Genomic DNA, 23,524 nt, shown 5'->3' with positions numbered 1-23,524 from the left:
TTAGAGGCCTCAAAAGAGGAATAGGGAAAACTATTTGCATCTTGGGATATGTAGTGAAGCGTAACTAAAAGAAGTAAATATTAATCGTCTCGTGAGACTGACTATCCATATATAGGCTAAAGACCGATCCATAGATAACTAGGATCTAATATTTTTTTATTAAGGTTTTTGTTGATTATTCCTAACATAACTAGCTTAAAGTTTCGAATGTACACAATGCTAAAATATTAGGCACAGGAAGAATGCGTGTACGCCCCTTTTCAAGTTCACACACTCCGAAGACTACATTTCCCTGAATGCTCTGTAAAGTATTTACTGGACTCCTTGGGGCAAGGCATTCTGGGAGTTGTCGTTTAACCTCTCCGTGCCTGGTTTTCAGATGACGTCTGGACGAGCGATATACACGAGTGTCTCTGCAGAGGGAAGTCCATCATAGAAATGAAAATAGAGGCCAGGTAATCCCACTTTCATAACAATTTCTGACAAAAACACACTCGCACATGAATCTAATAGGCATTTGGGTGAAGGATAACGACAATAAAGCATATTTCGCCGGTTGCGCATATGTGAAAGACTCCGTGTTTATAGCAGCAGCGTTCGTTGTTTTCAAGTGAAGCAGCAAAACGATCCTGTTTCATGTCGTAAATGCACATTTATCTTCATTAGCGATTTCTGGCTGGTTATTTGTGATGGGAAGGTTAGATATACGAGCTTGAATTCGGCAGAATTAAGCAAGTTGACGGATAAATGACAACAATTGAACGGCCTTTAATTTGCCGCAGTGTGTTCTGGGAGGATTTAACGCAAACTTTTGCATCATAATCATTTACAAACGCATAAACATACGCCACAGATTTAATGTAATTATGCAATATGGGCGAAGTTGACATCCGGCAAAGGAGTCATTGACCAATCACAGACAAGATTAATGTGTGCAATGCTAAAAAATAACAACAGACAACGTGTCGTTTCATATGCAACAATGCTGTTGATATAATCAATGCATCATTTGTTACATCAAAACTTAAAATCTCATAGCATTTAAACTTAAAACATGACTGGAGCTGTCAAAATCATGTGGTGTGCCATATGTTGACACTCCTCCAGTTTCTTTCTGCTGAAATTAAAGTAACGTGTATTTTAGTGTGTATTGTTATTCTTATTTTTCATATTTCTCTTTTTCTTCTTGTAGACTTGTTTGAGGTTTTGGAAACATGTCCAAGAAAAGGGGCAGGTAGGTCAAATTTCAAGTAAACATGTTTTTACGGTGATGTAGTTTGGCTTCCAACTTTTATGGATTGGCCGACACTTTTTATCCACGCAACATTGCATTCAAGATATATATTTTAAGTATGCATGTTCACAGGGATCGGACCCATGACTTTTGCGCTGCTAATGCAATGCTAGTGAGCTACAATAACTTAAACATCTTTTTCAATGTCTTTATGGATGTTTTTGCTTTAATCTCTCTTACTGTGGTGCTTTTAAATGACAGTACCACGTCATATGCTTTTACCGTCATGTATTTGCCAGACAAACCCACAACCTCTGAGTTGCTAAAGCAATGCTCTACCGGTTGATATATAAGGTACCGTGGTAAATTATAACAATATTCAAAAATCCATGGTGTTCACATGTTGAATTGAAAGCTTTGCTCCTGGCCTTCAAAACCACCACTGGGTCAGCACCTCCTGACAATCACTCACTTATTCAGACTTATATGGGTGATTCTCACGAAAACTTGGTTTTAAAAATGTCAAGCATGAAAATGTAAAAATTGCTTAAATTTACTTTTTTTTCCCACCAGACATTGAAAAACAAAGTCTGGAGTAAATGGGAACATTAATTTAAAAACTTTTACTTATCATTTAACACTTTTTGTAACATAATTTAAAAAATTTATCCTAAAAACATCAACACTGACATATTTTCAAAATGACGTGACAAACCTGAAAGAACAAAATTTGGAGGAGATTCTGCACATGCATTTAAAATCAAAGTATTATGCTTCTATTAATTAAATTAACATTTAATAAGCATCTGTTGCGGTAATGATAATCAAAATGTCGTGTAAGCATTCTGACAAGACAATATTTCAAATTAACTGTAAAAAAATGATCTTACCTGGTAGCCATCTTGAAGTAACTGGTCCATGTGCTTGGTCACTCAAAATCAAACTTTATTAAAATTCTGTATGTGTACTTAAACTCTTCTCAAAAAGTGTTGCGGAGGATGAGAACATCAGGCATGGACACATCATTTTCCTAATTTTTCTTCATTATTATTATACATGAATATTCAGTAAATATTTTTTCTGTCATCTAAAGTAGTCTAGCAAAACATCCATTTATTTTTTTCTTAATATTTTTGTGTTAATTTGATTAAATTACAACATAACGCATGTTCAAACACAGCCAGACACATTGCGGTAATGAGAATTTCAGCAGAAAATGTGATAAAATTTCCAATTATAAATTCTTATGTTGAAATCACACATTGTGCAAGGTAGAACACAGTATTGTGTTAATTCTGATGCTTTTTATTGTTACTATATTACACATTTTAAAGCTAAAATCATTAGTGCCGTGGTGTTTCAATGGTTTCGTGAGAATCACCCATATATCCTCTAGATCCATGCGCTCTGCCAACAAGCAAAGTCATGTGGTGCCATCCCAAAAAGGGAAAAAAATACACTTTTGCATACCTTCTCTGGATCGGTCTCACATCTGTGTAATGATCTGCCTGTTGCGAAAATATCTGATTCTGTGGCCATCTTTAAGAATCAACTAAAAACCCATCTCTTCCACAAACACCTGGCTTACTAACACAGAGTTCAATATTTTTCTATTTTCCTATATTTTTGGGATATATATTTTTTTTCCTCCCCGAGCTTCAACAGGAGGATGATTCACCCTACTATGACCTTGTTTACCACCGAAATAACTTTGAAGCTGTTATAATAAGGTAAAATAACTGCATAGTGTGTCTTTAAAGGCGATTCTCTCAATATTTTGAGTTTTGGCACCCTTAGATTCCAGATTTTTTAAAATAGTTAAATATCAACAATCAATGAAATGCTTATTTATTCAACTGTTAGATTATCTATAAGTATTAATTAAAAAAAATACCCATACGACCAGGGTCACATATGGTTTAGTCTCTAGGGACTTTTTGTTTTACAACATTGGATTCGAAACTGAAAATCATATCCGACAAGCAGAATCCGAAATTGGATTCGATAAAATTTGAATAATAGCCAACCTTAGGTGGAAATCAGTAGTGACCTACCCTGTTATATTAATATCAATTATTATTATTATTATTATTATATTAGTATCAAATGTTGTTATGCTTTGTGTATTTTCCCGACCGTAGTTTGTTATCCGAACATTAACCGTTGAAAGTAACCCATACTTGGAATGTGACCTCTGCATTTAACCCATCCAGTAAATAGTGAACACACGAACTGCAACACACACACACACACACACACACACACACACACACACACACACACACACACACACACACACACACACAGCGCCCAGGCAGCAATTAGGGTTAAACTGCCTTGCTCAAGGGCACCCTAGTCGCAACCTACAGGACATGAGACTTAAACCGACAACTCTCGGGTTACAAGATAAGATTTTAGTATTAAATTGTCATTGAGTAAAAATACAGTTGAAGGTTGTCTGTGACCTGGTAAAAACAATACAAACATTTTATTTAATTTTAATGTGCAAAGAGCAGCAACAGATCAACAACTGAACCAGGATTCATACACATCAAATTTTCATGCAACATTACATTATCAAAGAGCACGCGATCAGTCCAGAGGATTAATTTCTAAAGATGGCCGACTGTCTCTCTTTTTATCTACCACAGTGGCCATATCTAAAGCAAGGCACATTACAAAAAGTGTTACTTTTGTGTCTTCTTTGTTTGTTTGTTCAAAAAGGCCAGGGTCTAGGAAAGAGGCGATTAGCGAAGGTCTGTCCGGATGTGTGCGAGACTGGCTGCTCACACCATACTCAAGCATGGACAAATGATTTCTCATACAAATGATTACTTTATCAGACTGTCAGGGCAGCAATAATTCACATCATTTACAGGCCATTCACAAATTAAGGATAAAACAGTGGTGAAATGTCTGTAGACACATGTCCACACACACACCATGCGTTTACAAGTATTTTTTTCTTTTAACTGATAATATTAAACGGTGGTCATATCTCTAATGTGTAGATGTTTATTTATTTATTTAAAATAAAAATCAAGTATGTATTATTGACTTGAATATCGAAGTGCCAAACATATTGATTCTTGGGATAAGAGGATTGATCGAGTATCACAAAGCAAAATATTGTAACACTTTAAAATATATATTTTTTAAAGGTGTATATAAGCATGAGCTAAGTTGCCAAACTTTCATTTCAATCTGTGCTAATAAGAATATGAATGCAACAGGCCAGAATATGTTGTGAATCTGTTTTAACCATAGACTGTAAAAATATGGACGTAGTGTCAGTGACATCACCCATTGGTTTGTGAAGAGCTTTTTTGAAGCCAATAGTTGGCGGGCCTGCCGTTGCCATCTTGGCATCTCGCAGATAACCGAAACATGGGGTTTCTGAAACCATGCCCACCTAGCTCGAAGGTAGTGAAAGCAGTGGCATTCACCTGTCACTCATGTGGCCACACCCTTAATTATGCAGAACTTTAAGGCTTAATAAAATTTAAAGGGCACCTATTGTGCGATTCACGATTTTACATTTCCTTTGGTGTGTAAGTGTATTAGTACATGCTAACGATATGCAAAAGGTACAAACCCAAAGTAAACTGATGCGAGTTATCGTCTCCAATGTAAATCTCTTTTCTTGGACTACAACAAACACATGGATTGTAGGCAACAGTTTACTTACTAGGATTGGTGATGTAGACAAGATCCAATTTATCATAATTTCTCCTGCTTCTGACTTGCAGCCTATAAGTTAACTCCAGTTACCGAATCTTTCAAACATGCTAAGAAGTGTCACATTTCCGGCTGTAGTCAGAGGTATTCAGGCCAATCACAACGTACAGCTGGCCAATCAGAGACACAGCGCTTTTCAAATCGATGAGTTTTGTACCAAATCTGTGCATTTCAGGAAGAGAGTCAAATCAGGAGCTACAAAAATGTACGGTATGTGGAAAATAATGTGTTTTTTTACCAAAAACCACACAAAACAGATTGTATTATACCAAATACACAACATAACATTGTTTTTTAGCAATAAAATAGGTGCTCTTTAAATGGATGAGTTACAAAAAAGTCACCCCCTCACAGATGTCTTGAAGGGAAAAATTTGCTATATAGACCAAAAACACTTTTCGTACCAGGCTATAAACAGTATTTTCTGCTGTAAAGTTGGGCATTTTAAGATGAGGGTCTATGGGAATTGACTCCTATTTGGAGTCAGCCTCTTGCGGCCAGTCGATGAATTGCAGTTTAAGTCACTACCGTGTTGTCTTTACGATAGAGACCGAAAGGTTGCCCATTGGTTTTAACATTAGAAATGTTCAGTGACAGTTTCACTCCAGTGACACGTGAATGATTAAACTGAGATGTCATGCACACTTCAATGCAAGTACTGTACATGTTGCATTGTCTTTAGGGGTGCACCGAAATTTCGGTCGCCGAAAATTTCGGCCGAAAATGGCATTATCGGTTTCGGGCCGAAATAAAAAATCCAGCCGAAAATGAATGTCAACCGCGCCCCTTTCATCTGTGCGCTAGCGCTTGGGTTTCACTCACGGTGATCAGTCGTCTCCCACCCCTCCCCTTCGTGCTCAAGCAGGTTTCACTCAGGGTCCAGCTGTTTGCACGCGTCTGCAAAGATTAAGAATGTCTTGATGTGTAAACTTTAGAGAGAGTCGCGCTATGTGTCTCTTACTGTAATCCATTAACGTACATTTGGCGAATAAAGCAATGAAACACAACGTAACGTTTTTATGTGGAGCGACTGTTGCGCTGTTTGGGATTCACCATCAGTCGCTGTATATGCATGCGTTTAAGTGCCCTTAAAGCCGAAAGTATACTAGGGACGTCCGCGTATGCGCGCCATCTATTTCGTCATCAGGAGGGTCCGCGCGTCCGCGTGCAGCCCAAAATTTGAGACCGCACGGACAGTGCGCGTACAGTCAGCGTACAACATCGCATGCGCGTGAAAATATTTAGACAGGACCCTCCACTACAAACAATTATACAAAGGAAATAGACAGCATTTGCACACATACTATCGTTTTTCTTCTTTAATTTTATTTCATCCATAAACAGAAAGCTGTGGAGCATGTTTGTTACCATATTGTTTGATTCCTGTTCTTTGTTGTCTTCTTGTTTGTTCTAAACTGTGTTTGCAATGGTGGATCAGTTTCTTTTCTTCACCTATCCTAATGTTTTAATGTACTGTAAATGTCTCCAAATCAGTGCTGCACTCGAGTAATAATTTGAATAGAGACGCGTTTAAAAAAAAAACAAGCAAACATAAATTCTCTCTGTTATTGACAGGGCACATATAAACAAAATTCTCTCCACAGTATTCTTTTTCTAATAAAAACATTTGTTTATGTCTGTATAGATTACAGTCAGATTAACCTACTGAAGTCTGTGTCATTAATGTTGATCAAACAACCCATGACAAAGAGACAAATAGCTCTAAAAATAATAATATATTTAATTTATTGTGTTATGATTAATTTAATTTGATTTCTGTACCTAATGCTAATTTCAGACCTTATTAATGTACAACTTTGTTCTCTTTTATAAATGTTTGCAATTTCTTTATTGTTTATTAGATTTTTCCCACATGCTTTTTGCTGATCCGAAAAATAATCTGATCTGTGCCTCAAAAACTGTAATGTGATCCGAACTGTGAGTTTTTTTATCCGTCACACACCCCTAGTAAAGTTAGCACACAGTGATAGCCATAAATGCAATTGTACTAATAATTGGCATAATAATTTATTTCGGTGTTTCGGTTTCGGTTTTTCGGCCTTGGTTTCCTTTTTTCGGTTTCGGCCAAGAATTTTCATTTCGGTGCATCACTAATTGTCTTCCTAATCACATTTTGTCTTTCAAAGCATATATTGTAATGTTGGATCAACAATGTAAAAAGGGTCTTTTTATGTTCTCTGTCATGCAGAATATAATACATTTTGTAGCAAACAAGAGTTGTTAAAGGATTAGTCCATTTTCATTTTTTTTTCATTTTAATAGAATGGACCCCAATTAGGGGTGCACGATTCAGAAAATTTCACGATTCGATTCCGATTTTTAGGCTCAAGATTCGATTCAGAATCGATTTTCGATTCAAAAACGATTCACATTATGTAAATGTACTTTTTCCTATGTGACTGATTGTAGTAGATATACAATTTTAAAGAAAATAAACACAACAAATTAAATGTAGTTTGATATTACTTTATGTCTTTATGCAAAAATAAAAACGGATATGAAGCAATTAGATTACCCCTTTTATCAAACTCTATTAAATACAATAATATAGTATATTAATGATAGACAGTGCAGGTCTATAGGTTATAAATGTGACTGGTGTTATAATGGTTATTATTTCTATTAGATAGAGCAGAAGCAGGAAAAGTGCCTCTCTTTCTATTTCTCTCTTGCCGATTAAAAAAAGCTAAATCCACTCATTATTTCAGATTCAAAAGTCTACTTGCTGTCCCAGTGACAGGGGACTTTACATTACAGCTTTGCGTTTTGTGAATCTTGAGCTTGAGCTTTGCTCGTTCATTCCAAGTGGTTTTAGAAAATATATGGTTTATTAATAATAATAGAAAAGAGCTAGCTTTAGTGCGGTAGCGCTCACGGCCACTCTCCGTTCGACTCGGGTTTTACACACAATATTAATCAGACTCGGGACCCGGAGTAATTAACTATGACTGACCCGGACCCGACTGACCATTTCAAATACAAATCCGGAACCATATGGGCCGCGGGTGCTCCGTGAAGTCCTCTAATGGTAAAACTTTGCTCAAGTTCAGAAACATGAAGGATACAATGTGACACAAGCTTGTTCGCGTCGCATCCCAATTCATTGAGAAACAGAGCACGTGAACGCACACCGAACTCATTATGTCGCACACAAAATGTCATTATTAAAGAGTGTCATCATCACGGAAAAACAAAAAAGACCAAATTTGATGCCAGATATACTTGGGCACTTGTTAACCTGGGCAGCGCTGCACACAGCAATGTGTGGGGAAACACTGTGAAAAGAGTGTGCAGGCGTCAGTGTGACTTCGACGCGCCATCTATGGGAATACTGAGATAAACTCATTTCAGGACGATAGTAACACGGCGTTAAATATATATATATATATATATTAATTGATTTTTGGAATTCTATGAATCGATTCTGAATCGGCAATTCTTGAATCGCGATTCAAATGTGAATCGATTTTTTTGCACACCCCTAACCCCAATACTTAACAGGTTTAATGCAGTTTAAAAATGTTGTTTCAAAGGACTCTAAACAATCTCAAACAAGGCATAAGGGTCTTATCTAGCGAAACAATTGTCATTTTTGACAAGAAAAACTTTAAACCACAACTTCTCGTCTTCCTTCGGTCCTGTCTCGTCCTCGACCCTGAGGACAATGAGACAAACAGACCCAGTTCCTGCAACCGTGAAGGTCATCACATCGTTGATCTACTGACCGTCCTTCTAAGAGATGCCCAGCTGATGCCTGACCAGCGACCACCGGCGGAACCAGTTTAATTTGCTTACACGTTCACATACCCCGATAGTATTTATATATATATATATATATATAAATATATATGTATCTCTCTCAAGGGTTTTTTCCCTCCTAGGAGTTTTCCCCCTGGACTAGCCAGGAGGGTTTTTCTCCTAGGGTTTTTTTTTCATCCCCTGGAGAGTCCCCCCTTTGGCTTAACTTAGTACTTTACTGTATACGTTACATTATTACTATTCTCGTTTTTCTATGCTTTTCATAGATCTATTAATGTAAAGCTGCTTTGAAACAATTAACTATTGTGAAAAGCGCTATATAAATAAAATTGAATTCAATTGAATTGAACTGTGATGCTCCAGCACGACCTCACATAATTGCATAATGACGTCGAAAGGTCACGTGTTACATATATGAAACGCACATTTGCGGACCATTTTAAACAATAAACTGACACAAAGACATTAATTAGTATCAACGTCGAAACGGTCCTCTTTCTTCACACTTGTAAACACTGGGGCGTAGTTTCGATACGTCATCCGTGACCTCTTGACGTGATGACATATTGCGTGAGGTCATGCTGGCCGTCAAAGGAACGAAGGAAGACGAGAAGATGTGGTTTAAAAGTGCATATTTTTATTTTTCTTGCCAAAAATGTCAATCGTTTCGCTAGATAAGACCCTTATGCGTCGTTTGAGATCGTTTAGAGTCCTCTGAAACTGCAATTTTAAACTGCACAAAACTGTTAAGTGTTGGGGTCCATTAAAGTAATTTCTTAATTTTCGTAATTTCTAAACATAATTTCTTCTCGACTGAACAAAGAAAGACATCAACATTTTGGATGACATGGTGGTGAGTAAATTATCTAGATTAGGACTCATCCTTTAACAATAAACGTCTAAACCAGAAATACGAAGGCACATTGGGACATAGGATTGATTTCATGTTTCCTTTAATATCTACAATTTTTGTGACCCTTGATACAAACTTGAATATTATTTATAGTAAGGTGGAAATCATTCCTTGTGTATAGCCATATATGGTACTCTTGATTCATTTGATAGCATACTGTAGAGAATATGCAGCACAAAATCCATAAAATAATATATCATGATTTAAGACGGAAAATGATAATCTGGTTCGCTTAATAGGAAACGCAGCAGCGGAGAGCTGAGCGACAGTCTCACTCCGGATCCCAACAACCTGCTGGGTCGACGGATCCAGCACAGCTGGAGAGAGAAGGGCGCCTTGACCAAGTGGAAGGGCACCGTTTTGGACCGGCTCACCGTCAACTCTTCCTTATTCATGGTCAAGTACGACGGCTTCGATTGCGTCTATGGCATCGAGCTCTTTAAGGACGACAGGGTCTCGAACCTGCAGGTCCTCACTGAAAAAGTGGGTGAGTAGGAAACTCTGTCACTCTGCACACAGGAAACAAAGCAACGACAGGAAGTAGCACATGTGCAGGGATGAGCTCTCATACTGTTGTTTATACTATAGGACATAAACATTATAGTGCTGAAAGGTAAACATGCTGTGCTACTGAGAATGGCACTTTTTTCATGTCTTTTTGTATAGTGGTAATGATACATATCATTATGAAGATATATATCATTATCAAACTAGATTTTTTTTGTTTTATTGGGAAATTTGTGCAAATCTGTATTATTTTTCACAGCAAATGAATGCTAAATCTTGCATGTTCACTAGGTAGCTCTTAGGTTCAAAGCAAATATGGTTATTAAATCACATCATGTTGAGTATAAATTCTTTTATGAGCTAGATTGAATCCATTGTAAAACTTGGTTAGCCACAGAGGGTTTGTTAAAAATGAAGGCAAGTTTACTGCAGACATTGCCTCATTCTGCAGTGTTATTAGATTTTTTCCTGTATGCACACATCTGTTCCTTAATATAGTGCCACAGGGATGACGTATTTTTGTAGGCCAACATGCAAGTTAGTGGTGCACTGATTCCCTCGCCAAAAGCCCGTTATTTTTTCCCAAACTTCATTAATTTCAATTTACTTATATTTATATAGCACGTTTAATTATTTTTCATCATACCAAAGCAGCTTCAGATAAAATAGAAACAAACAAACAAACAAAAAAACGCACAGAAAAGCAAACCAGACAGCAGACGACTCCGAGACAGATCTGCAGCAGAGCTACTGACCTCTACGTAGATCTGGAGTAGATCCGGCCCAGAGTCGTCTTATGCTGCGTTTACAGTGTAAACTTTACACCAACCGCGTTTGATGCGTCAAAATCACATCTACCACGCTAGGGCTACAGCTATCGATTCTTTTTGTAATCGATTAATCTAGAACTAAATCGATCGATTAATCAAGTAATCAGATAAAAATTTTGTATGTGTTTTTAAACAACCAAAACAAATAATGCATAACGAAAATTACGTGGCTGTAAAATGTTCAAGCATTTGGCTTTTATTTTTAAAAATAAACAGAGGTATTTGGCTCCAAAAAATAAGCCTATTTATTTCAATATTTAGTGTTTATAAATGCCAGTGCCAACAATTAAACACTTTAATTTATTAATATGCACAACAGGTTTCATGATGTAATCTAGCCCTGACATCAAAGTAAATATCTGGTTTATGTACATTTCTACACCTGCAGCATTTACCATTAGGCTACTAACATATAATATATCATTTCTGGGGTGAGCCTATTTGCTATGGTAACAACCTGTGTGTGTGCGCACACGTGCACCTGTGTTTGTGTGTGCACGCGTGCTGTGCGTGAGGAAGAGTGACACCCCAGTCAGACATTCAGTTGCTTCATTGCATTTTGGTACGGCAGAAATAAATAATTTCCTTTTCAATAGAACGCTGCATTTGGTTTGCATCACTTGCATTGCGGTCCGTTCGAAATCCATTCGAAAAATCACAACATCACGTCCCGCTGTATACAGTGAATGCATGCTGAAATTATTGTTGCGTGGCTACATAAAAGTTTAAGCATATGTGATGCATTGCGCGATGCGCGATCGGTCTGACTCGCGTGCAAGAGAATAACTTATGCTAAACTCCAATAAGACAGAGATCATTATTATGGAACAAAATATGTCAGATTACAAGTTGCCCATATATGATTGCACTGTGGTGCCGTTTTTTGGTACACACACCTGTAAAGTGCATGCGTGTGTGTGAAGGGGTTATTTTTTAAGCTATACTCTCCTGCAATTGAACGTGAATACGTTTACTACTTAAAAACAACAAAGCTAAACATCATATCTAGTCAAACCGCATAACGACATCGCTACAAATACAGTATGGGATTAAAATCAGCAGAAGCTACGTTACCTTGTTTCATCGACGCTTGGTGAAACAGCAGTGGATGTTTTCGGTTCAGATGCTGAATGTAATGATAATGTAATGATCCCAAACTTTAGACATTCTCTCTCTGCCGTTTATGGACATATTCGCTCCGCCATCGCGCCAATTAAATTCAAAATGTACCACGCGCTATGATGTGCTTCCTGAACATTAAACAACGGTCCGTGTGAATCAGATCTCGGCGCCTGTAGTGCGCGTCATAGGAATTTAACGAGGCTTCGAGGCAGAATTTTTGCCTCGAGGAATTTTTTGAATCGAGTAAATCGAGTAACTCGATGAATCGTTTCAGCCCTATACCACGCCTAGTTTGCCGCATGCAGTTTGAATGCAAAGCAAGCATTTGACGCGCATCAGAAGCAAAATCCGCTTCTTGTGGGAGGAGCAAGTGCTATGAGATTGTCTGTTTGCAAGATGGCTGATGTTGTGCCTTTATCGAGAGAGTTACCTGTTTGTATTTGGTCACCTTACTATAGGGGGAAAATAAACAGTGCGGGTCGATAAACGTCACGTGACTCAAAAGTTAAATGTAGCGAAAATCCACCAAAGTTCAAAATTTTGCACAAAAACACCATTCGCGTGTACTGCACCAGATGCACAATTTGCGCCAGTCGCACGAACCAGATGCGCGAGCGGGAATTGCGTCAACCGTGCCGTGCCAAACGCCTCATTCGCGCCGCGAGAACGTGTCTTCACATTGACTTAACATTGAAATCACTCGCACTTGACGCCTCCACCGTGGCTGGTGTAAACGTAGCATTAGAACAACATATCATGGCAGTTTTTAAGAATAGTTTAGGATACAGTCGTTTCTAATAAATAATGCATAAAGTAGTACTCCATTCCAGGCTATATTATGAGTATAGTACGTATGAGTATTACTAATATCACCCGTAACATTCACTCTTCTTTGAATGTTCTTTGAATAAAAACCCATTTTAATGTGACTGCATTTTAATTTTATACATTTCGATTACCCTTCAAGTGAACAACAAGATCAAGGTTCCACACGATGCAGAAGAGCTGGTGGGAAAAGCGGTGGAGCATCTGTTTGAAAAGGAAGATGGCGAGAAGAACGAGTGGAGGGGGATGGTGTTGTCTCGCGCTCCCATCATGACTAACTGGTATTATATCACCTATGAGAAAGACCCGGTACTGTACATGTATCAGCTCTGGGACGACTACAAAGACGGAGATCTGCGGATCTTACCTGAAGCAGGTAAATGAGTACAAAAATCTTTTTGAAAATCATTTTACTTGGAGGCATTATTGATCATTTCGCATTGATGAATTTTGACCTTAGTATTACCATGGTAACTTCAACTGGTTGTTCCGCTTACAGAGCACTATTTAAAATCTTCAAAAAAAAATTGCCACTGGGTCGGGTCGGACTTGGGTTTCATTTTCTTGGGTTTGTCTCGGGTCGGGTCTTTCTTTAAAAAACAAGATTTATGCACGTCTGGTAAAAAGTGATTCGGGTCATTTTGGGTCGGTACATTTCTTTAGACCCGTGCCCTCTAGTGTAAAGCAGTGGTTCCCATTGTATAATTTAAAGGGGACAGAGAATGAAAAAACATTTTTACCTTGTCTTTGTTGAATAATGGTAGTCTACCCACATTCACAAACATACAAAAAGTGCTAAACATCTCAGTCTCACAGAAATTCCTCTTTTAGAAATGTCAGCCAGAAAACAGCCCAATCTGAAAAACTGATGCTTATGACATCACAGGCATCTAACTGCCCTTCCACTTTAAAATAATTGGCTACATTTTTTGAGTGGCAGCAAAGTCAGCCAATCAGTAATGAGATTGCAAGTTAAGCCAGTAGGGGGAGCCAAATAGGTGCAAAACCACTTGTTTAAATTCCCCCACCCTAATAGAGCTATTTGAGAGAGGTTTTTAGGAAGCTTCTAAGGCATTACAGACCCAAACAAAAACATTTTTTGTCTACATGTCACATCACAGAACAAGGATAAATACCCCATTCAATCATTCTATGTCACCTTTAATATGTTTTGTTTAATTCAAATTCTAAGAAAGTCAGTGGACTGATATTTGCTCCAGTATTAAACGCCCCAAAAACCATGTCTTAAATACATTTATATTCGTCATTATGGAAATGAGATTTTGCACCTGTGTTCTTTAATGTGGTCCTTGTCAGTAAATCATCCGTAGAAAGGTTCGCTCCCATTAAAGTTAAAAACCGCAAGAAACTCCCACTCAAATTTTTGGAATTGCTCTCCTGTTTAGTAAATCTTGCTCATAGTCTTATCACAGAATGCAAGATAAATCAGGGCTGTAACCACAATAGACATTGAGGGGGGACATGTCCCCCCAATAATCCGAAACTTTGATATTTTTAATATACAAATGTATAGCCTTGAACTAGGGATGCTTAACGATTAATCGCAATTAATCTATAGCAGAATAAAAGTTTTTCGTTTACGTCATATATGTGTGTGTGAACTGTGTATAATAACTATGTATATATTAGGGATGCACGATATATCAGCCGATAACTGCTTATTTTTAATATTATCGGTTATCGGTCTGATAGCAAAATTAAGCAGATAAATGAAAGCCGATAAATGATGGATTATTTTGGTTTGCTGAACCACTTCACTTGCTCATTGCTGGCCATGTGAAGTTTTGATTGGTGCTTTCTGTGACATAGCACAAAGATGACACGTGTTGCGGGCTTAAGAAGAGTATGCTAGTCTAGCGCAAAGACAAGATGTCCGCGGTCTGGGAGTTTTTCATTGTGAAAATAAGATGAATATTTATCGATCTATATATATAGGTTATCGGCCCCCAAATATAAAGAGTTATTGGTTATCGGTAACGGCCAAAATTTCCATATCGGTGCATCCCTAGTATATATGAATATTAGGGCTGCAACAACGCATCGATTAAATCGATAAAAATCGATTACTAAAAGAGTTGGCAACGAATTTCATAAAAAAAGATATATAAATAAAGTATTTGTATTTATATATAATATAGGGCTGCAACTAAAGATTATTTTAATAATCGATTAACCTATCAATAATTTTTTCGGACCCGTGAAGACCTCAACAAAAATCAAGACGATGTTTATTCAACAAAAGGGCACTAACTGTATGTTGGGCCGGGCACGCGCGTGTCCTTGCTCGGCATGAGCTGGAGCATGCAGTACAGAGCAGCAGGAGAGTGACGGTGCGATGATTTAACCTACAGGTCCATGACGGGGAAAAGTGTTCACAAAACTCTCTCTCAAAGTTTGATTTTTTTTGTTTAATATCATTGGAGTTTGTCATTGGACTTTTTTATTGGTTCTAGAAAGTTTTTTTTCCCCGCTGACGTCGCTCCATAAAGCAGAGCGGGTCGTCTTTGATTGTTTACCTCTTTGCTGGCTAACTTCCAGGTGATGTACGTTTGGGTGGAGAAAAAGACTGACATGTGGTTTTCCTCTACCTCCGCTCGTTTTTTTTTATCTTTGCTCCGCCCTGTCTATGAAGCACCGAACGCTGCAAGCAACAGTGCGCGAGAAAGACCAAGCGTGTTCACGCTTAACTAAAGTTTTTCTTTTTTTTAATAATTAAACGTCTCTGCGTCACGCGACACACCGAATCGATTATGAAATTCTTTGCCAACTCTTTTAGTAATCGATTTTTATCGATTTAATCGATTCATTGTTGCAGCTCTAATATAATATAAATTATACATGAATATACAAATGTATATACACATGTAAACATTTCTTAAATATATACATGCATGTGTGTGCATTTACCTATACAAAGTTATTATACACAGTACACACACATATAGAATGTGAACAAAAACTTTTATTCTGCTATAAATAAATCACGATTACTCATTAAGCATCCCTACCTTGAATGTTTTGGTCCCTCCGAATGTTGTGTTTATGGCCTTTAGATGAATTAAATTAAATTAAATTCACTAGAAAATAATTAAATGCAAGATAAACCTTTTTGAGTCTCTATGATATTCTTGCTTGGGTTCCTTCTGTGTTTTGTTTTATTGTCAGCATCTTAAAAAACTCCAGTTGTGGAAAATAATAGTACACTTCTTGAAAAGCAACATAATTTGAGGTGGCTACCCAGATAGCAATCAACCATTAAAACGATGGCAAATCAAAAAAAATTTTACAATGTTAATCCCTTTAAATCAATATCATGTTTGCACCCTTCATTAATATTGAACGAATATTGAAATTTTAACAAAACCTATAGTGGCAAAAAGCCTTATCTTGAATCTTCATAAGAAAAATACTCAGGAGACAAATGTTCCAGTTGCCAAACAAAAATTACTTTTTTTTTGCTCGAGCCAACAAAGTGAGAAAATCAACATTCCTCAAAGAGATGCTCAAAGATCATCTGCCCTCCCAACATCTGAATCCATTTTTATACACTAAGATCAAACACGTCTTATCTGAGATGACATACATTCGTCTCGGCCTGCCACAATTAACTTACTTGTTTGAGTGCAGCTGAATCCTTTCTCATATCTAAAATGATGTATTCTGCTGATAAGTTCTCATGGCCTTGGCCTAGCTTGCACAGATTCCTTAGTGTTAATATAGCAAAGTACAACTAGACATCTCCTCAAATCTTAAAATGACGTACTCTGTTTATTACTTCGATTGGCCTTGGCTTTCCCAAGCACAACTAACTTATTGTTAATGTAGCGAAGTACAGCTGGATGACTTCTCTAATCTAAAATGACGTACTCTTGTTTATCGGTTGTTTCGACCTTGTTTCTCATAATAATCGTGGCGAGAACAATCGTGGCATAGTGGCAGTATCGCACCTGGGGCCTTTTAATTATGAAACGAAAGTTAACTGGGAAAACGAAAGTTTAACCAGGTGTCATCATCATAACCTTGTGTAGAAACAACAGGCCTATTATAATATTAATACTGTGTATGATCAGTAATAAACCCAACAGGAAAAAAATATTATGGTGATCAATGTTTGCTTTAGTTGGGCTTGTGTTTGCTTGTGTTAATGTTAAAAAAAATTCGACTGATGAAGCATGTTTTAATTTAGATCTGCTATTGCAAAGAAAACTTAGATCTAATGTGACCAAGTAATTTAGTTGTAGACTTACCTAAATATTATTTCTTGTGTATGCACGTACAGTGTTAATGATGTGTACAAAATGGGTGATATTATAGTGCTAGTTGGAAGCAGTTTCTGTTATTTTCAGAATGATAAAAACATACTTAGAAGGTTAAACTACTAAATCAATCTCTGCCATCATAAATCAGTCTATGAAGCTCATCAATGTTGACGATTAACAAAAGAAGGCTTCATGCTGCAATGCATGCTGGGTATAAACATAGTACTAATCTAATCCATGACTCTAATCCAAGTTAATTGTTTTATATGAATTAGTTTGATGATTGTCACCATTGTTAAGATTTGTAGGATGAGTGATGAGTTCTAAATGTGTCAGTATTATTTCTGTTCAAACCAGAACAATTATAACGGTCATAAAAGAATCAACATCATCATGTCAAGCAGCTTAATTTAATATCATCTTAATGTCTTTTCAAAAAGCAACCAATTTCAGATTACTTTGAAAAACATCTTTCTGTTTCAATGCACATGTGTTTCTACATAAACGCATACAAACACAGAGAAATCTATGCATCTCTATGCCAAAGCCGCTCTATGCATTTTCGGCGTTTTTGTCAAACAGCGACCCCTAGAGTCGCTGGAGAATACTTGCAACTGTCGTAATTTCCCACTCCGAAGATAATGACCAGGTAATGTTTCACAATTTCATACAAATATTAGGCTACTGCATAGTCTACTAAACTACAGATGATGCTAATAGGATAATAAGAAGTTTATTCCAAGTGTAGAGTGCATATAATAATAAAGTAGCCCACCGCGTTTGCTGGCTTATAACGTTTTTACATGATTGCAGCTAAATCACAAGTAAACATTACAAAATGCCACGACAAAGTTACAAAGTTAATTGTGTACGTTGCATTATTTCATTGTTCGTTTTAATGTCACTATACATGATTATTGCTATTTATCATAATAGTTTGCAAATTGTGCATGTTTACACTATTTACAACCTCTAGGCTTATTTATGTCCTGATAATTATGTGAGATATTGACAACTGTTGTCATGATAATCGCATGACATACTACAAGCAAGCGCAACAACATACAACATAGACCGCAAACAAGTTAACAAATAAGAGATTTACTTACTAGTCCATCAACAAGATCGCCAGATCAGCATCCCATCCAGTGCTGTCTTTTAGCTCACGCCAACAAGTAAAAACCTGACCTAGTGGGACTTTTGTCCGGTTCCTAACATGGTCAGATTCTCTTTTACTTTTCCTACTCTCTTCCGAACGTGCTTTCTTAGCTTTTAAATTGTTTAGCCTCACGTCTCAAATTCGCGCGTGCACTTGTTGTTATAGGCTTGATTGACTTCATGCAGCGCTGCAAGAACCGACAGCCGGATGACGTCAAAGTGCCGTCTCGGATCATTCTCGCGGTACTTTGACGTCATCCGGCGGTTGGTTCTTGCAGCGCCGCACCAAGTCGAACAAGCCTAACGTGTGTGACGTCGTTGCCGTAAAGCAAGTCGTGATTCTTGCGAGATTTGTCAAGGGCGGTTCTCTCAAGCTTGCATTGCTGGTTTTGCTAGCAGCGTCCTCCTCGAGCTTCAACAGGAGGATGATTCGCCATACTATGACTTTGTTATATTAACTCTTTCACCGCCAGCGTTTTTTAAAAAAAGTTGCCAGCCAGCGCCAGCGTTTTTCATGATTTTCACAAAAGTTTAATGCCTTCCAGAAAATGTTCTTTTTCAAATATATAAACATACAATATACCAAATGAAAGAACAGACCCTCTGCTTTCAAACAAAAAAATCTTTTGTAATCAGCTTTTAAATATGGGTAGGTTTCTGCAAAAACACCACATTTTGAGCAAAAAGCAGAGATAATTCCATTTTTGTGACGGACTTTTCATAGAGATCCCATTCAGAGCGATCTTTAAAACAGACACGGACATGCAGCAGCTTGCCATAGGGCAATACTTCCGGATTTAAAAAGTTGCGGAAGGTTGCCACCTAGTGGATAATAGCGGTATTGCAGAAAGACGGAAATACTCGTCATTGGCGGGGAAGCGTTTTCTCTTGATTGACGAGATATCTCGTCAATGGCGGGGAAAAAGTTAGGGTAAAATAACTGCATAGTATGTCTTTAAACTTCGTGAAAGTCAAGGGCTTAACTAAACAAACAAAGCAAACACTGATCACCATAATGATGTTTTTTAATGAGGGTGCAAGCCTGATATTGATTCAATGGGATTACCATTGACAAATCAACAATTTTTAACATTCAAAATAATTGAATTTCCTTGTTTCTTCCACAGAGAATAAACACCTGCTCCCGGCAGACAGAAAGCCCGGAGAGGAAACCGAGAGCCTTGTGGGTAAGCAGGTGGAGTACGTCACTGATAAAGGGGTGAAGAGAACTGGCCTGGTCATCTATCAAGTTCCCGCTAAGCCGTCCGTTTATTACATCAAATATGATGACGATTTCCACATTCACGTGTATGACCTGGTGAAGACCACCTAAACGAAACAGACGAAAACAAAACAGTCCCACTGTCTGACCTTTTCATAGCTTAAGTATCATCGCATTGTACCTTCTCATACAGTTTGCCTTGCTGTGAAGGGCTGGCGGAGGTATGAAACGTTCAGGGTTTGTTCATTTGTGTTGATGTTGTTATTGACAGGTTAGGAAGACACTTTAATGTTTATATGCCCGTTAAACAGGTCATTTTAATGTACTAAGGCCGGGGTACTTTTTATTTAGCTTTAATGCCACGGCAAAGGTCAGTCTCATTTGAGATTCGTTTATGAACGTGCGCTCGTTGCTTCTTTTGAATTGTAAATAGTTTGCATTTCAGTAATGCATACGTGATGTGAGCGAGACACTTAATATTAAAAGAAACAGGAGGAGGGCTTTATCTGAAATTTTAAGTAACTGACACAGTTGAAACCTATTTATTATATAAAAAGCTTATAATTGCTGTACAAACGCTTATTGGGACTTCTTGTCGGCTTTAGGTGCCGAATTAAAAAATACAATCGGCTTGCTTAAAATGGTAGGTATGTTCTGTGAAAGATGTAGCTTACATCTTAGTCCAAAGGTGGTTTTATGGATTATATGTACCTTTACCTGTGTCTAGGTAAGTTGGGTGACATCATCACGACATCACCAGGCCCTATTTGTAGCACTGTAACAATCCAAGAAACATTTGTCTGTTTTACCTGTGTAAAAAAGCAGATGCGCACTTAATGTCATGCATATCGCCAAAGGATTTTTTGCTTAGATTAAAATTTTCTGTTGTAAAAAATGAATGCCGTTTCGCGAGATAATATACACGACAGTATATATATGTTCATTTAATAATACTAACAACAATCTCACAATCACTTAGATGGTTAAAACGTTCAATGCATGTAGCCCAGTTCTGTGACAGCAGTTTAATAGTTTGACTTGTAAAGTTTACTAGTCCTCAGTTTAGTCCAATCCAGCAGGCTGGATAAACCAGTTCGATTTCCTCAAAACTACTTTGCCTTACTGTGAATTAAAGGCGATGCCTGTGTATGCTTATGTTATTATAGCTTATTAACAGATTTGACCATCATAGCTGACCCGAGCACAGCTCTAAAACATTTTACGATTTCATTTTCTCGACGTCTGACGGGTTTCACTTGTGCACTGGTGTAGCTCTGAAAGTGATAAAACAGCAAATCTGTTTCACATGACATTCACATTTTGTATGTAAATAATGCACATACGTGTTGTAATTGGCCATCTGTTCGTGTAGCTGATGTGGGTCTTTTTTTGCTTGTAGCATTTGCACTTTAAGCTTTTGAGTGTACAGTAGCTCTCACCTGTCTCACAGAAACATTAAAAACACTGCAAATGTGAGTTGCATAAGAAAAGAAACCATATGAAGTGTCTTACCTGATTAGCATCACCAAAATCAAAAATAAACAAATGAGGCTCAAAACATTGTAAATTGAAATGATTTGACCTTGCGGACTGTTAAAACAATCCTAATGCCAAATTAAAGGCTAGTCTGCGTTCTGTTATAAATATCTTAATAGTTTGTAGTTTTTTGGTGCCCAATAAATTTCATCACCAAAATGATTTTGTTATTGACCTGCACATGAAGGGATTTATGTAAATGTAATGCAAAGCAGTGTTCTCTGAAGGGATGTGTGTTTTTTTCTGCTATCATTTGCATGTGGCTCAGTCGTAGACAGACTGAAGGTTTTTGAATCTCTTCAGTAGTGCGCCACCGACTCCTCATTGGTTTATTGTGTAGTTTTCTACTTTGATATTTGAAATACACAGCACGTGTCATTTATTTTGAGAAAAGTGCTCAAAAGATCAGATGATTGTAAGCTCTGGTTGTTCATTTGGATAGCTCATTGTAGGTAATGGGGGGAATAAATCACATTATCTAAATATGAATTGTCAACCTTTCAGCTGTGGACATAGTTTTAGCTTTTTCTGTGCCAGTATATTGAGCAGACTGAAAATCTGTATTTGGTTTCATCACATTTGTACTATATTTCAAATGGTTTGACTTTAAGCTGTTAAAAGTTGGTTTCATGATTCTCAAGCTTTTGCTGTTTTTTTTCTTCTGTCTGTGTACAAGTAATCTCTTGCTTCTTTGTAGCGGTGTTTTATTGTGCAGCCCGCAAGCTTCCGCCGAAACCTCTGGTTGTATTTATCTTTTCTTTTGAAAATTTAAGTTACTTTATCAGTAGCTTCGTCCGTTTGTGTAATGATGTTATCATAATTAAAAAGAGATATTTTTTGCACTGAGCCTTGTTGTCATTGTAAGCAAAGTCTTATTGTTTTTATATTTTTATAAATGAGGACCTCGGGTGCAAAAGCCGTCAAACGCCACCTCCGTCAAAAATGAGATAATGATATTAAAGGGGTCATATTATGAGATTTTTTTAGAGATGTAAAATAAGTCTTTGGTGTCCCTAGAGTGCATATGTGAAGTTTTAGCACAAAATACCACACAGATGATTTATTATAACATGTTAAAATTGTCCCTTTGTAGATGTGCTGTTTTGGGGTGTGAAAACTTTCTTAAAGCAACACTAAAGAGTTTTTTTCTTTGCTCCCCCTACAGGTTGGAAGCGGAATTGTCCATTACCACTGTCGTAAATAATTTAGCCTACTGCAGCAAAGCTGTCTCTGACTGGATTGTAGGCCTGCCGTAAAGCAAGTTTTTGTAGTTTTTACTCGAACTACGACGGTTGGAAACTTGTTTAGTGCGGTTTTGGCCGATAGAGGGCTCCAAAGTGAATGTGAAAGTGCCGTTCACCCTGTTTCGAGTGGATGAACAATTGAAACGTTATTTTAAGGTAAAAAAACTCTTTGGTGTTGCTTTAAAATCTGCTTAATCCTGCCCACAGGTTATTCAGAAATACGGGCTTGTTAACGTAGAGTCTGATAAAAAAATGCTAATTTAAAAGAAAATACGTTACGCATTTCAAATGTCAGTTCTTTAACTCTTTCGCCGCCATTGACAAGTTATCTCGTCAATTAAGAAAAAACCCTTCCCTGCCAATGACGAGAATTTCCGGATTTCGCAATACCGCAATTATCCACCAGGTGGTGCACTTCTGCAAGTTATACAACCCGGAAGTAACGCCTCACATGAAAGAGAAAGAACTCTGTGTATGTTTTAAAGAACGCTCTGCATCTGATCTCTATCAAAAATCCTTTATAAAAATTAAATGGAATGTATGCATATGCAATAAACATCATGTGACCAAAAGACGATTAAAGTGAACAAACAGTGAAGATTGTATGTCAGACGCATGAAAGAGTCTTTAAAAAAATACATTTGTAGTGGTTAAGTTAAAGTTAGTATTTTATGAATAATCAATATTGTTCCTGATGGAGAGCACGGGATCAGCATACACTGTTTCTATGGTAACATTTTCATCCAAACTATCTGGTATGTATTTAAGGAAATGTTTCTTATGCAATGCAACAAATTAGCAGTGTTTAGTACATTATTGTATTAGTATTATTGTTTTCATGCACACATATGAGTCTGTTCGGGGGTGCGAGTACTCATCACAGGGGCCTGTAGGGGCATTAGGGAGCAGATGGCCTACCATTACGCCCAGTTCGGTTCGCAGATTGTCATCACTGCGAGAGGGGAGGTCAACTGTTTTGTCCTGAATCCACTTACAATCGTCTTAAAATTGTTTGTTTGAAAATGAAAATACAATCGAAAAAATCCTAGGTTATTTTTTAACTAGAAAATGTCAATATGATTTAACCATAGGTTGAAATAACCCTATTTAAAACCTAATGTTTGGTTTTTCACCA

General features: G+C 37.3%; 1 protein-coding gene across 1 annotated transcript; it reads left to right on the top strand.

The window, feature by feature from the left end:
- Nucleotides 1-247: 247 nt before the first annotated feature.
- LOC141362380 (spindlin-W-like) lies at nt 248-21,987 on the top strand. The gene is made up of 5 exons (XM_073864376.1): nt 248-455; nt 1,193-1,234; nt 9,905-10,152; nt 13,092-13,325; nt 19,515-21,987. Exons 2-5 carry the CDS (start codon nt 1,215-1,217, stop codon nt 19,718-19,720), a joined length of 708 nt encoding a protein of 235 aa, XP_073720477.1. The 5' UTR covers nt 248-455; nt 1,193-1,214; the 3' UTR covers nt 19,721-21,987.
- The last annotated feature ends 1,537 nt before the right edge of the window (nt 21,988-23,524 follow it).

Source organism: Misgurnus anguillicaudatus, unplaced genomic scaffold (assembly GCF_027580225.2).
Source record: "Misgurnus anguillicaudatus unplaced genomic scaffold, ASM2758022v2 HiC_scaffold_26, whole genome shotgun sequence".
Lineage (NCBI taxonomy): Eukaryota > Metazoa > Chordata > Actinopteri > Cypriniformes > Cobitidae > Misgurnus > Misgurnus anguillicaudatus.
Note: the sequence above shows the minus strand (reverse complement) of the source record. Positions and strands in the feature narration are given on the sequence as shown.

Coding starts and splice junctions, on each gene's coding strand:
- LOC141362380 (XM_073864376.1), top strand. CDS start 1,215: ATGTCCAAGAAAAGGGGCAG. Junction 10,153..13,091: donor GGTCCTCACTGAAAAAGTGG/GTGAGTAGGAAA, acceptor TTACCCTTCAAG/TGAACAACAAGATCAAGGTT. Junction 13,326..19,514: donor GCGGATCTTACCTGAAGCAG/GTAAATGAGTAC, acceptor TTTCTTCCACAG/AGAATAAACACCTGCTCCCG.